A 13,971-nucleotide genomic window follows, 5' to 3' on the forward strand; every position below is an offset into this window, starting at 1 on the left:
GGCAGACCGTTGAACATTTCTGTGTTTTTGTAACTATCTCATTATGGTCTATGGGGCAAAATAGGGCATTTTGGAGGTGCAAAAGCAAAAATGTTTTTAAAATACGTGTTATTTGAGCATTTATATTTTTTGTTTTAAACACAGGAACTTATATGTATAAACTGACCCTTTATGTTATCTGTGCATATGATAAAGTTACCATGTTTACTGTACTGTACTGTACATACTTGACCCTGTCTGTGAAATCCAGTCTCAATGTAATAATAAAATCGGAAGCATCACAGTCTATTATCTTATTTCTTTGATGTGGCCTTACTCTGTCAATATTAAAGATATCAAGGTTATATTTTCACAAAATGTTCTTTACATTATCTTTGATGATTTTATGTAGAAAACATTAAATCACAACAAAACGACCTTTTGACAGACTGGGTCATAATAAAACTGAACTACAAGTTTTAACTATGCATACACACAAATCTAATGTTAACATGTTTATTGTTAAAGAAAGGAAGCTACACTGTCAAAAATGTGTGTTTTTAGTCCAGGTGTAATAAAATGCCCCATAAATGTCTACTGTACTGTAAGCGCATCACTGTATATTATGTCTTTACAATTTATTTTACTTAGGCTATATAGACGGTTTCAGCAGTAACAACATAAACAAGCGGCTGTTGCGGTCCGCACGAACTTCCGGTAAACTCCGCTAATAATAAATAACAACAAAGTACTTTAAACGCAGTTTATTTATATAACAAGCAAAAAACAACACATAGATTACATAGGAAACCAAAACATTTGTTATTTTTGACGAGGCATTTGTTCAAGAGATCAGTTTAGCAACTAGTCAGACAATTAAAAAAACAAAACCGGAAGTAAAGTTCGGATCCAGACGTGTATCACGTGCGTCTGATGAAACCGTCTATATACAGTATATATTGGATTGAAATTGAATACCTATAAGAAATGCACCATATACAGCACACTGTAGAAATAAAGCATTTTGTCATTGAGAGATGCGTATGGTCAAACTCAGCATGCTTGTACCACACAAACACATCACTGTGATCAAACTAGAGAAGTTCATGCTCTGAGGATCTCATCAGTGTTAAAGTATCAAAGCCTCTGGATTACTGGATAGAGGGCTACTTAATACAGGACGGACACAACAGACTGTATAACCTTTAGATTTTTAAGAGAAGCTTGAAAGACACGCACGCACGCACGCACACGTACGCACGCACACACATACACAAAGACACACACTGTGCTCTCTCTCCTCTGTAAAGGTCAGACACAGAGTACCTTCATGTGTACTGGTGCAGACCACTGACTGTATTATCTATCATAAGACCAGAGGATAAATGTGTGTATAAAATGCAAAGGATGGCTGAGTTATTAACGTAGTTTCTTAACCACTCGCCCATCACTTAAAACACACTCCAATTCAACATGTTCATAAAGGACACCCTCTTCCCACAATCCTTTTGCTTTAGTCTCCTGCACGGCCCAATCTGTTCTCCAGTTGTCACAGTTCAAAGGCCATAACCTTGTGTGGCTATGCTGTTGTACCTCTCAAGGCCAAAGTTTCAATGAGCCATGAACAACAGCATGAGTGAGATGGACCTAATACCTCCACATAACACATGAAATAAAGGTTTGTCAGTGGAACAGCAAGACACATTAATTGCAACTCTCAATTTAAGAGCATTAAAGGGGCCATGGCATGAAAATCTGACTTTTTCCATGTTTAAGTGCTATGATTGGATCCCCAGTACTTCTTTCAACCTAGAAAATGTGAAAAAGATCAACCCAGTAACTAAGTTTTGGTAAACCATTCTCTGCAAGCACATGAAAAAATAGGTTGTTGAAATTTGGCTCTCCTTATGATGTCATAAGGAGCTCTTATTATAATAATACCGCCCCTTAATCTGCACTATCCAAACACAGCACTGCCATTTAGTGCAGAGAAAAGCACAATTGAGTTTTAATTGCAACAAACCACCATCATTGTGATCAGTGTTTGAATTGAATCATCAGCTCATTTGCATTTTAAAGGACACACCCAAAATGGCACATTGTTGCACACACCTACAAAGTGGCAATTTTAACATGCTATAATAAATTATTTATATGGTATTTTGAACTAAAACTTTACATATGTGCTTTGAGGACAGTAAAGATTGATTTGACATCTTAAAAAGTCTTGTGCCATGGCCCCTTTAAAATGACATTCACAATCAAAAACTGCTTTAAAGGGGCAGTTCACACAAAATTAAAATTCGGTCATCATTTACTCACCCTCATGTTGTTACAAACCTGTATACATTTCTTTGATCTGCTTAACACAAAGGAAGATATTTGTAATGAAGCAGGAAACAGAAGCACTATTGACTTCCATAGTAGGAAAAATACTACTATGGAAGTCAATGGTGCTCCAAACAGGTTTGGTTACAAAATATCTTCCATTATGTTCAGCAGAACAAAGAAATTAATACAGGTCTGTAACAACATAACAGTGAGTAAATGATGACAAAATGTTCATTTTGGGTGAGTTATCCCTTTAATGCAGGAGATATAGAGGGTATGCACGTGACGTCACCTTCGGGGAAAGTGACTGCGGTTACACCCACTGAGTGGCAAAAGACAGAAATGTACATTTAAGGTATGTCACCCCGTTACGTCTATCACTTCACACTCAAAAAAATGACTTTTACTGTAAAAATAATGACCAAGGCTAAGCGCATATAAGCTTTTTATTTCTCACAAGTGTGCACTTCTCACGTTTGATTTACCACATAGACAGAAAAAGCACAATTGATCTATCGCATAAAATTTAGGTGTGCCTGCCGGCGGACCCCCGGCTGTGCTAACAAGCTCGGCATCTGTATAATCTCTGACCGCTTCTGTTCCCGCCTCTCGTCTTTGACATAATGGCGATGGAGCGGCGGAAAAAGGAGCGCTGACTATGTGTAATTCATCCTCGGCACGGCTCATTTGGTTGCGTTGCTTCGCATTAAGCGACAGATAATTTATCTCTCTCTCTCTTCCTTCCTCGGTCCCTCTTTATCGCTCCCTCTCAATCCTCCGAGGCCCTCTCTGCTGCCACTTAGCATATTTTATTGTGCGGTGTGGCGCTTGTGTCCCCCGACGTGGCATTTGCATGCCGGCTTGTCGGAGAGCTTGTTCCGCTCAATTATTCACTCTCATTGGACTAAGTGGCTCCTCTAACACGAGCAATAATACAGCATAAGAGTTGACAGCTACATACTGTCCCCGGCCACGCTGAACAGCACAACCGTACTGTGACTGAAACTGCATTAAACTGTGACGTGCTAAGTTCGCAAAAATGAATTGAGTTAACTTGGGAGGACAAATTAGGTATAGTACGGTTCGTGTCAATGCAAAGCTATGCACATTAAAATGCATCTGATTTAAACAATTATTTATCTAAAGACCCACTAAAGGTGATTTGAAATGTGTAGCTTTGTTTGATGCGAACTTCTACTAAAACAGGAAAATAGGGTGGGGCATTGTGGGTGGCTCCGCCTTCTTTTAAAATAGCCAAAAATGATGTCATAAAAACATTGATTCGTATTGGCAAAAGTGAAAGACTGTAATGCTTTTTTCTCCTAAATGCGCATTCTCGTAATGTTTTGGAACTCTTGTTTACAGATATCTTAAAGGTAAACATATTCATAGTAAAAGCAAAAAAAAAAAATTGTATGTTCATGTGGGTTTTAAACCATAACATTTTACTTTATAATGCATACAATTTTGAGTTAACCCTCATAAGCCCCGATTTTCCTGGATTAAAAAAAATTAAAAGAGTGATTATAAAAAATAAATTATTTTTTAATGATACAAATAATATATAATGTTTTTGTTTACTTCCCATCTATTAATGCTGTGTTTTGGGAGATATGAAGTACTTTTGTACCCGTTTACCACTAAATTCCTCAACTACACCATTAGCTTGTCTTTAAAATATCAAATTGTTATGAGAAATGCACAAATATTATGATCTAAATTGTTTTTAGATATTGATCTAGATGTTATGTGTTGAATTCGGCCAACATGAAAGAATTAAAGTTTAGGAAATAAATAATTTTGACCAGCAGAGGCCCATAGAGACCCATTCATTTCACTGGATGTGGCCGACTGCTCACATCACTACTTTAGTGGTACATTTTGTGAATTTATATACACTCACCTAAAGGATTATTAGGAACACCTGTTCAATTTCTCATTTATGCAATGGTGGAATGGTGTGGGGGATGTTTTCTTGGGACACTTTAGGCCCCTTAGTGCCAATTGGGCATCGTTTTAATGCCACAGCCTACCTGAGCATTGTTTCTGACCATGTCCATCCCATTATGACCACCATGCACTCATCCTCTGATGGCTACTTCCAGCAGGATAATGCACCATGTCACAAAACTCGAATCATTTCAAATTGGTTTCTTGAACATGACAATGAATTCACTGTACTAAAATGGCCCCCACAGTCACCAAATCTCAACCCAATAGAGCATCTTTGGGATGTGGTGGAACGGGAGCTTTGTGCCCTGGATCTCACAAATTTCCATCAACTGCAAGATGTTATCCTATCAATATGGGCCAGCATTTCTAAATAATGCTTTCAGCACCTTGTTGAATTAATGCCACATAGAATTAAAGCAGCTCTGATGGTGAAAGGGGGTCAGATACAGTATTAGTATGGTGTTCCTAATAATCCTTTAGGTAAGTGTATATATAAGCATTAGAAAGGACATTAAAAATAAAAAAAAATTCAAATAGTAGAATTTTTTGTTGAAAACTAAAGAAAAGTGGTTTGGGGGTAAGATTGATATAAGGGTTATAAGGTAAATTTCGATATCATGGTAACAGCTGTAGATGCATGTGAAATAAAAGAAACAGTACAGTACAGTAATTTTTCAAGTCAAAAATATCCCATCCCTTGGTAGTTGTGAGCCTGTATTTCCTTACTGTGGCATATCAGACATCTGTGTCTACGCCTTAAACGGCATTAACAACATATTAAAATTGCATTCGGCGAGATAGAAGGGCTGGTGAATAAAATCACTTTAGTAAACTCGGATGGACAAATCAAGTTTAACCTCATGAATGGCGGACATGCAGAGTTAACATGTTCAACATAAATCCTTGTAATAACAAATAAAAACCCATCTGATTTGGTAAAACCGTGTCAAACACATGTGGACTTTGCAGGTGACTCGATCATGTTGGATGTATAAACAATTCCCTGAAACACTATCAACCTCCGCCTGTGTTACACCCTTAAATCTGATCATATCTTTTGTCCACATGAGAAACACCTGCCCAAAATGGAAGGAGATAAAAGGATTACAATGAAATGAATTCTTTAAGGTCTATATATCGTGTCAGTAACATTTGTTTTGTGTTTTTATACAGTATTTGACTTACTTTTGCTCTTGTTTGTTTGTTGTACCTTATATGCATTTTACACTGTGGTGCGAAAATGTTTATCTCAGATTAAGCTTTTCTCTCTTTGAGCAGAACTCATTAGGATTAGTGATTCTCAGGGAATGTCATCTCATCCTCAAGCCAGGCCAATCAACAGTGTTAGCCATGGCCGCCAGGCAATATCCCTGACCATTTAATGCCCTACTGCCCGGTGCTTGGAGGAGAATAGGATGGGGCTTATTGAGAAAGATTCCCAAAGATGTAACATCCATTGGAGTTATAGAAACATACATTTTCCCCTGATGCAATCAAAGTAAGTTCAAAGCTTACAAATGATTAACAAGTTTAAGCAAAATAACAAGTAATTATTATTTTGCATATTTTAAATATTGATTAAAATCGATTTATTACATAGCACTCTGAAATGCTTGATTCTGATTGGTCAGAGGTGACCGCCTGAACTGATAACACAGCCACATTCGTGTACTGCATAATATAAATATTATCAATATATGAATAACATATATGAAATTTTAGTTAAAATGATTAAATCAAGCGTATGTCTGGTTTGAACTTTAAACTTGTTTTAACGAGTCTTGGCTTAAAGGAAAACACCACAGTTTTTCAATATTTTACTATGTTCTTACCTCAACTTAGATGAATTAATACATACCTATCTTTTTTTAATGCATGCACTTTTAATCTTTGTATAGCGCTTCGTGAATGTGTTAGCATTTAGCCTAGCCCCATTTATTCCTATGGCTTCGAACAAAAGTTTTATTTTGTGCCACCATATTTACTGTAACTACTCATGTCTTTAAATAGAGACAACATGGAAGTGTTTGGTGGCTTCTAAATTCATCCCTGTTTGGATCCTAAGGAATGAATGGGGCTAGGCTAAATGCTAACATATTCAAAACGCGCTTAACAAAGATTATGTGCACACATTGAAAAAAGATAGGTATGTATTAATTCGTCTACGTTGAGGTAAGAACATAGTAAAATATTGAAAGCGGTGATGTTTTCCTTTAAAGCCGCAAGGAACTGCTTTTTTCCCACGAGAGGTTTGCATTTCTTACAAATTAGCTAATAAAATTAAAAAGCCCCTAAACGCCACCTCTGTCAAAATTGAGATGATATTAAACGAAAGCTCTCTGCATGTATTATACGTTCATCAAATACTTTAGCTTCAAATCTGCTTAATCCCGGCCTGCTTGTTGGCAGAATCTCTCAATATTTAGCAAAGTCCTCTATGTGCACAAAAGACGAATGTGAAATAACTGTGGATCACATTCACAACTTGGGTTACTCTTGTGGGTACTTAGACCTGAATCAAACTCGAATGTGGCAGCAATATGCACCACAGCTGCCCCCAGTGAGTGGTTCAGTTTCTTAATTTTTCATCATTTGCAATGATACTAGTTGCATTTTTAGTGATTTTTCTACTATTTACTATGTCTTGTCAAAAGAAGTGGAGGTTTTTGCATGTACTTAGAAAAAAAAGCATGTACTTAGAGCAGGGAACTACACTAACCTTTTCCACTGGTGGCACTTGCGCTACCAACTTTTTCAGTTACTGGCGCAAAATATGATTTGGTCGCACATATTTTTTTCAAGTTATATTAAGGTGCTCTGGATAATAATGAACAATAATGAAACTGTATTGCATACAGATATGCTTTTTATTTTACTTGCCATCTTTTAAACCACATGCCGCCTTGTTTTCTTAAATGTTGCAGTGTTTCCCACAGATCTGAAATTTACTTGGTGGTGGTAGCCGGTGAAAAGGGCAATTATTACCCACTGACAAATAATGGTCTACTATACATGTGACGTAGAACTAATAATGTGTGACACAACACAATACTTTGATTCATTGAAAATAAATATTAATTTCACATTATATTTCATCAATCTAACCACCCAAAACTTTCTTTGCCATTAACAAAGCTGACACTGTTTGTCAAAGCACCACGAAAACACTTACTGTTTTTGCACTGATATATGAAGCAATTAGACCCCTTTTATCAAACTCAATATAATACAATACTATGTATAGTATATTAATAGACAGTGCAGGTCTATAGATTATAAATGTGACTGATGTTATGACTGATGTTATAATGGTAATAATTACTATTAGATAGGCACTTTTACTGCTTCTGCTCTATCTTTCTATTTCTCTCTTGCCGATTTAAAAAGCTTAATCCACTCATTATTTCAGATTTAAAAAGTCTACTTACTGTCCCGGTGACAGACTTTGCATTGCTTTGCTCGTTCAGTGCAATTGGCTTGACATTAGCACTGCTTTTTGCTACAATCTCTGTCCAAACTTAATATGGATATGGTTTTAGAAAAGATATGGTTTATTAATAATAAGATCATTAAAAAAATGTGAGAAAGCAAATGCAGCGCGTGGTTGAACAAGAACCATCGCCATAGAAACCTAAGGCACGCTGAAAATGCACTCGAGCTTTAGCGCGGTAGCGCTCATGGCCGTTTTCCGATCGACTCGGGTTATAAACACAACATTAATCAGACTTGGGACCCAAAGTAATTAAACTAGGACCTAACCGGACCCGACAGACCATTTAAAATATAAACCCGGGAACCATACGGGTCCCGCGTCCTCAGTGAAGAAAGACCTCTGCTCAAGTTCAGAAACATGGAAGACACTGCGCTTGCGTCGCACCTAATTCATTGAGAAACAGCTGAGCACGCAAACGCACACTGATAGGGAGAGACACGACGTGCTTTCACGCAAAATGAAGCCAACGTGTTGATGGCTCAGAGCACGTTATAAAACGTATTCTTAAAATCCACATTTCTGTTTTAATAAATGCTCATAGTAAATCATAGCATATTGTCTAAAACATTAGGTAGCACATTTGCGACCCATTAAAAATTAGGGTCGCAACGGCAGTTCAAAAGGTCGCATATGCGACCATTTTGGTCGCAGTGTAGCTCCCTGACTTAGAGGGTTTTGCAGTGAAAGACAATCACATTTCTTAAATATCAATTTGATGCATATAATGACTATAAAAACGTCACTTTTCTAAAAATATATATTTTATTATTATTATTATTATTATTATTACATTCAGTTCCCAGCACATCACATGTTTGCCCATAGACTCCAGATATTTCTGGATATGCTTTAGCCGAAGGAATTACTGTATTAGCCTGCGCTCAAAGCAACACATCCGCATTTGTTTTATTTCAGTAATCTACTAGCAGGCCAACATTAAAGCCTGTAAGCACAACCAACAACCAAACAAAGAAGGTATTTTTTTCACTGCCTTATCTCTTCGCTGCTTTCATATTGAGGCATCATCTGCCGTTCCTCTGGCCACGTCTGCGGCCTGTATTAGAATCATCTTAATGTTAAAAGCAAAACAAGGCAGGGGGCGAGACTCAGAAGGGTGGTGGGAGTTTTTAGCGGGCTCAAACTGAATAATGCGAGTTGGTAATAAGGTCAGAAGCGGAGCCTGCAGCCGCAGGCTTTGACCGTCTCAGTGACCTGATTATGTCAGCCAGTGTCAGGCACCACAACACTACAAACGCACAGCGCATCCCATCAACGGCATCGCCATGCCGATATGTCCACTTATGCCCCGCAGGCACCTTTGGTATAGACAAGGCCATACCAGTTTGTTAGGTAACGTCTACCATACATGAGCACATGCACGCTAAGAGAATCAATGACTGAGTGACAGTATATCATGCATTTGAACATAAAAGACACATTTTCTGAATATAAAATTGTTTCATGTGCACTGAATTTTGCATAAGTTGCAAACTTTGAAGCTTATATGACTGTAAAATGACTGTAACAGTATATTGTATATACATATTTTCTATTAAAGGAAAACACCACTGTTTTTCAATATTTTACTATGTTCTTACCTCAACTAGATGAATGAATACATACCTATCTTTTTCAATGTGTGCACTTTTAATCTTTGTACAGCGCTTCGTAAATGTGTTAGCATTTAGCCTAGCCCCATTCATTCCTATGGTTCCAAACAGAGATGAATTTAGAAGCCACCAAACACTTCCATGTTTTACCTATTAAAAGACTGTAACATAAGTGGTTACATGAGTTAAGTATGGTGGCACAAAATAAAAATGGTGTTTGGATCCTAAGGAATGAATTGGGCTAGGCTAAATGCTAACACATTCAAGAAGCAATGTACAAAGATTAAAAGTGCACGCATTGAAAAAAGATAGGTATGTATTGATTAATCTAAGTTGAGGTAAGAACATAGTAAAATGTTGAAAAACTGTGATGTTTTCCTTTAAATAAATCAAAACATAGAATATAAATGATAAATTAGATTTCGACAAAATGATTAACATTTATGACCAGCTTGTAAGGGTTTCATGTGAATTGCGTAAAGGTTAAAAATCTTATTGTGGTGAAGATAAGATGATGTAAACTTTCATTTAACAAATTCATTATAAATACATACTGTTATGTGCAATACAGTCAGTTCACAAATCTATTGCAACAAATGGTTTTAATTTTTTTATTTAGCTAGCAATATTGCTATGCAGACACAATCTAACAGCAATTTGTAAGTATTTCAAGAGGTGGCAATGAATTTTTACTACCAAATTCATATTATTTTTTAAGATTGCGGGTTACGGGTGGGATATTACTTTTGATTGTTTTTGTATCATTCACTTTGTACAAATTCATACAAATTAGCCAACTTGTAAAATATAAATGAATTTCCATGAGATCAGGTTTGCCCACAGTTTGATAAGAACTGCTAAAAATGTATTTAAAGGATAATTCCGGTATTTAACACTTTGAGTCTCATTTCTAGTTTGTTTTGGATGAACTACAGTGATGGACACAGAAATTTTGACAATGGGTCGTGTCTTGAGTTTTTGACTCGTTTAGAAGCGTCTCTTGACTGCTTCAGAATGGAAGTCAATGGCCATGCACAAACATGTCATTAAAACAACACTTAACGTTCATTTTCAAAACTGTGCTACTCACCGAGTGGTTCGTGGTGTTCGTTGATGATTAAAAACAAGTTGTGTAGCGAAATACAGTTTCTGTCGTGTTTTATTTGGCATTTTGTAAAATTCCATTGACTTCTCTTGGAAGACTGTTTGCTCGCTGATATATCACTCCGCCGGGAAACAGAAAAGGGTCTGTTTGTTGTTTACATGTGGTTGTAGTTTTTTCGCTCGGTTTCTCTCAGAATAAATTTTTCCCATATTTGTAGGGCTGTACCAGAATATTCGAATATTCGTTCCGTGGGTTGACATTCGATTTTCAGTTTTGAGATTCGAATATATATATAAATATTTTACAGCGTTAATGCAGAGCATTTGCGAAGCAGGAAGTGCGCTTCACGCTCCCGCTCTATAGGTGGCGCAGAGAGACCAACATCCATAGCCAACAGCCACCAAACGGCACCAGTGTGGAAGAGATCCCCTTGAACGTAAAGCGCGCTTCCTGCTTTGGCATTTACGCTAATAGTGTTGTAAATAACGTTCAGTTTCTTGCAAAAACTGATTGATTTGCTTCACAAGACGTCAATATGTCACAGGGAGTTATGGGGGATTACTGTTGTATTGGATATATATGCTTTAGCTCCTAAAGTGTGCGGATCTGTTGACTTGCATGACGGAGCACCGGAGTTTCTGCAAAATATCTTCTTTATTGTTCTGTTGATGAAAAAACCATATTGGATGATGTAAGTGTTAGTGAATAAACTTGATTTTGAAAGTATGCTACCGTTTTATTACAGTTTGTTGGAATACGTTCATTCATGCTTCAGACTCAAATATAGAGCGGAAGTATATACGCGGTTGTGAGGTATCTGAAAAAATAGTTCCACTATAGCAAATAACACGGATTGAAATCATACATTGCGCCAATATATTTGTTTTTAATCATCAACGAGCGCCGCGAACCGCTCGGTGAGTGGTACAGTTTTGAGGGTGAAGGTTAGGTGTTGTTTTCGGGACATGTTTGTGCATGGTCATTGGCTTCCGTTCTGAAGCAGTCAAGAGACGCTTCTAAATGAGTTGAAAAGTCAAGACTCGACCCATTGTCAAAATTTCTGTGTCCATCACTCTAGTTCATCCAAAACAAATCAGAAATGAGACTCAAAGTGTTAAATACCGGAATTATCCTTTAACATTTCTATTACTGTTAAAATATCTAGTTGTTTATAGGTAACAAGGCTTAGGGGCGGTTTACATTTCGCGTCAAAATCCGTGCGGAAAACGCAATCGTCTGTTGGTTCTTGTCACATGACCTGCGATGCGCTTGCGGCATTCTAGAAAGAATAAATGTTTTTAACTGGATGCGGTGCGGACATGTCTGAAAAAAAACAAGCGTGTCGCACCGCGTGCGCGTCGCTTGCATTATGAGAACACATACCGCATGCCTAAATTGAAATAACAAACTTGAGCGCGCAAAAGATGCAAAATGTGAATCGCCCCTTAGGTTAATATTTAATTAAAACTATGGGCTCTATCTTACACCCGGCACAATGCAGCGCAATCTTTTGCTAGTTTCCACCCTGCGCAATTATAATTTTCATGTTTAGCGCCACGTTGTTTAAATAGCAAATGCATTTGCGCCCCCTTTTGCGCCCATGGGCGTTCTGGTCTGAAAACGAGGTGTGTTCAGGCACATTGTTGGCGCGTTGCTATTTTGAGGCAAATTAAATAGACTACGCCATTGACCAACAAAAACCTGGTCTAAAGTCTAAAGTTAATGGTGCAATATGATTTTTTGTTATTTAAAGAGCGCATTAGTAATATGCGACTATAAATGGGACGACAACGCGGGTTTGCTTATCACATAGTACATGAATGCGCAGCAGCACAAAAATGCTTTTAAATATGAAAGAATAAATGATTGAATGTAAAAGACTATTATTTAGTGTCTTGGACATAAATGAGGAACGATTATGAGATGTTAGAAGGCGCAAAGAGCTTCTTCACCTGTAGCCTGGTAAGTAAATAAATGCTTTGCTTTAAACAAATGCATCTGTTTTTAAATGTTTTTTTTAAATGCTACCTCACGGATTTATTGTATATGATGACTCTGTACCTGTGGATATGGTGAGATGAGAAACATTTTTAAGTTATGCTTAAAAAAAACTCTTTGCTTAAAAACCGCTGTCCAAATGCTGAAACGTGCGGAGAGCCGTTTGTAAATTCTTTATCTCCTGTTTGTTACAAATAAAGTATTTTTAGAGTACAAACCTTATCTTACATACATGATATTGGATAGCCATACATTTACAGCAATTAAAAGCCTGCTTTTTTACTTCCATGACTAAAGGAAAATGGGTTTTAAAGGTTTTAATAAAAAAAATAAAAAAAAATTCACAAAAAGTGAAAAACAACACAATTATTTAACATTAATCCTAAACTGGGGATCTTCTTCCTCCGCTTAGTTTTTCAGTTTACAAAGTCCGTCATCTAAATAGGGATAGCACCAGCATCTCATTGAGAGATGTTGGGATCCATAAACAGGCCCACAGCATGCAATTTCTCAAACAACACTTTCCATCATATTAGAGAACAGGAAGCGTCACAACAGGGGGGAATGAGACAAGGGTTAAGGTAAATAATGCCGTTTGTAGCGTGAAAGGGCACATTGGCTATACAATCTTTCCTTTAATATGGGAGCGGTGTGCACCTGCGATAAGATGATTCATTAGATAGGGCTCTGCTCTGACAACCCTCATCGTTCAAGCCTCCACGCTACTGATGGAACAATTCTGCAACCGCTCCCGTTAATATGACAAGGTCAGCGTTTTAAACCACGCTGCTGTCAAATCAAAACGCAACACCCCTCTTGTGCTAACATGGTTAAAGATGAGCCGCGGAGGTCAACTTTAAAGACCTGTTTGGATGTAGTGATTAAAGTAACATCATGTGAACATGAATATTAGTGTTTTTTGAGTTTGTGTGTTTTAAATAAATGAAATGGTGTGTGCACGTACCTGTCCTTGTGCATTGGTGACCAGTTGACCGGAGACACCCTGCAGGCTGGAGAGAGCATTACCAAACACCTGTGACCCGGCGATTGACCCCATTGCTGCTGCCACCGCTGCCTGACTGGCCAGAGGGTTAAGCTGGGAAAGTAAAGAAAAATGTACAATTAATGATGAAGAATTAATTTAGCACACTTACTAAACACAGTGGACACACTACATACTGTACCCTAAATTACTCTAAAGTAGGAAAAACAAATGGACGACGCAATTCAAATGGGTACTGTCCACTGTGTGCTTATCATCATTTATCAAAATATCTTCTTTATCATGTATTACAATACTTCCATACTATTTGTTTCCCTACTATGGAAGTTGATGGTTACAACAACTGTGTGCTTACCATCATATATTAAAATATCTTCTTTTGTGTTCATCAAAATAAACTCATGAGGGTGTGTAAAAAAATCATTTTTGGGTGAACTACCCCTTTAAAGATAGCAACCGGTTTCTGTTAACCCCTGAGGTCGATTTCTATTCTTTTGGA

General features: G+C 37.3%; 1 protein-coding gene across 5 annotated transcripts in view; it reads right to left on the reverse strand.

Annotated features, from left to right (window-relative positions):
* Window positions 1-13,971, reverse strand: part of pou6f2 (POU class 6 homeobox 2) — a 142,199-nt gene that overhangs the window by 18,207 nt on the left and 110,021 nt on the right. For all 5 annotated transcript variants that reach the window (XM_073863805.1, XM_073863806.1, XM_073863807.1 and 2 more), the window contains exon 7: window positions 13,434-13,565. In XM_073863805.1, the coding sequence (XP_073719906.1) occupies window positions 13,434-13,565 (132 nt within the window). The remainder of the gene's footprint in view (window positions 1-13,433; window positions 13,566-13,971) is intronic.

This window comes from Misgurnus anguillicaudatus, chromosome 25 (genome assembly GCF_027580225.2).
Source record: "Misgurnus anguillicaudatus chromosome 25, ASM2758022v2, whole genome shotgun sequence".
NCBI classification, from domain to species: domain Eukaryota; kingdom Metazoa; phylum Chordata; class Actinopteri; order Cypriniformes; family Cobitidae; genus Misgurnus; species Misgurnus anguillicaudatus.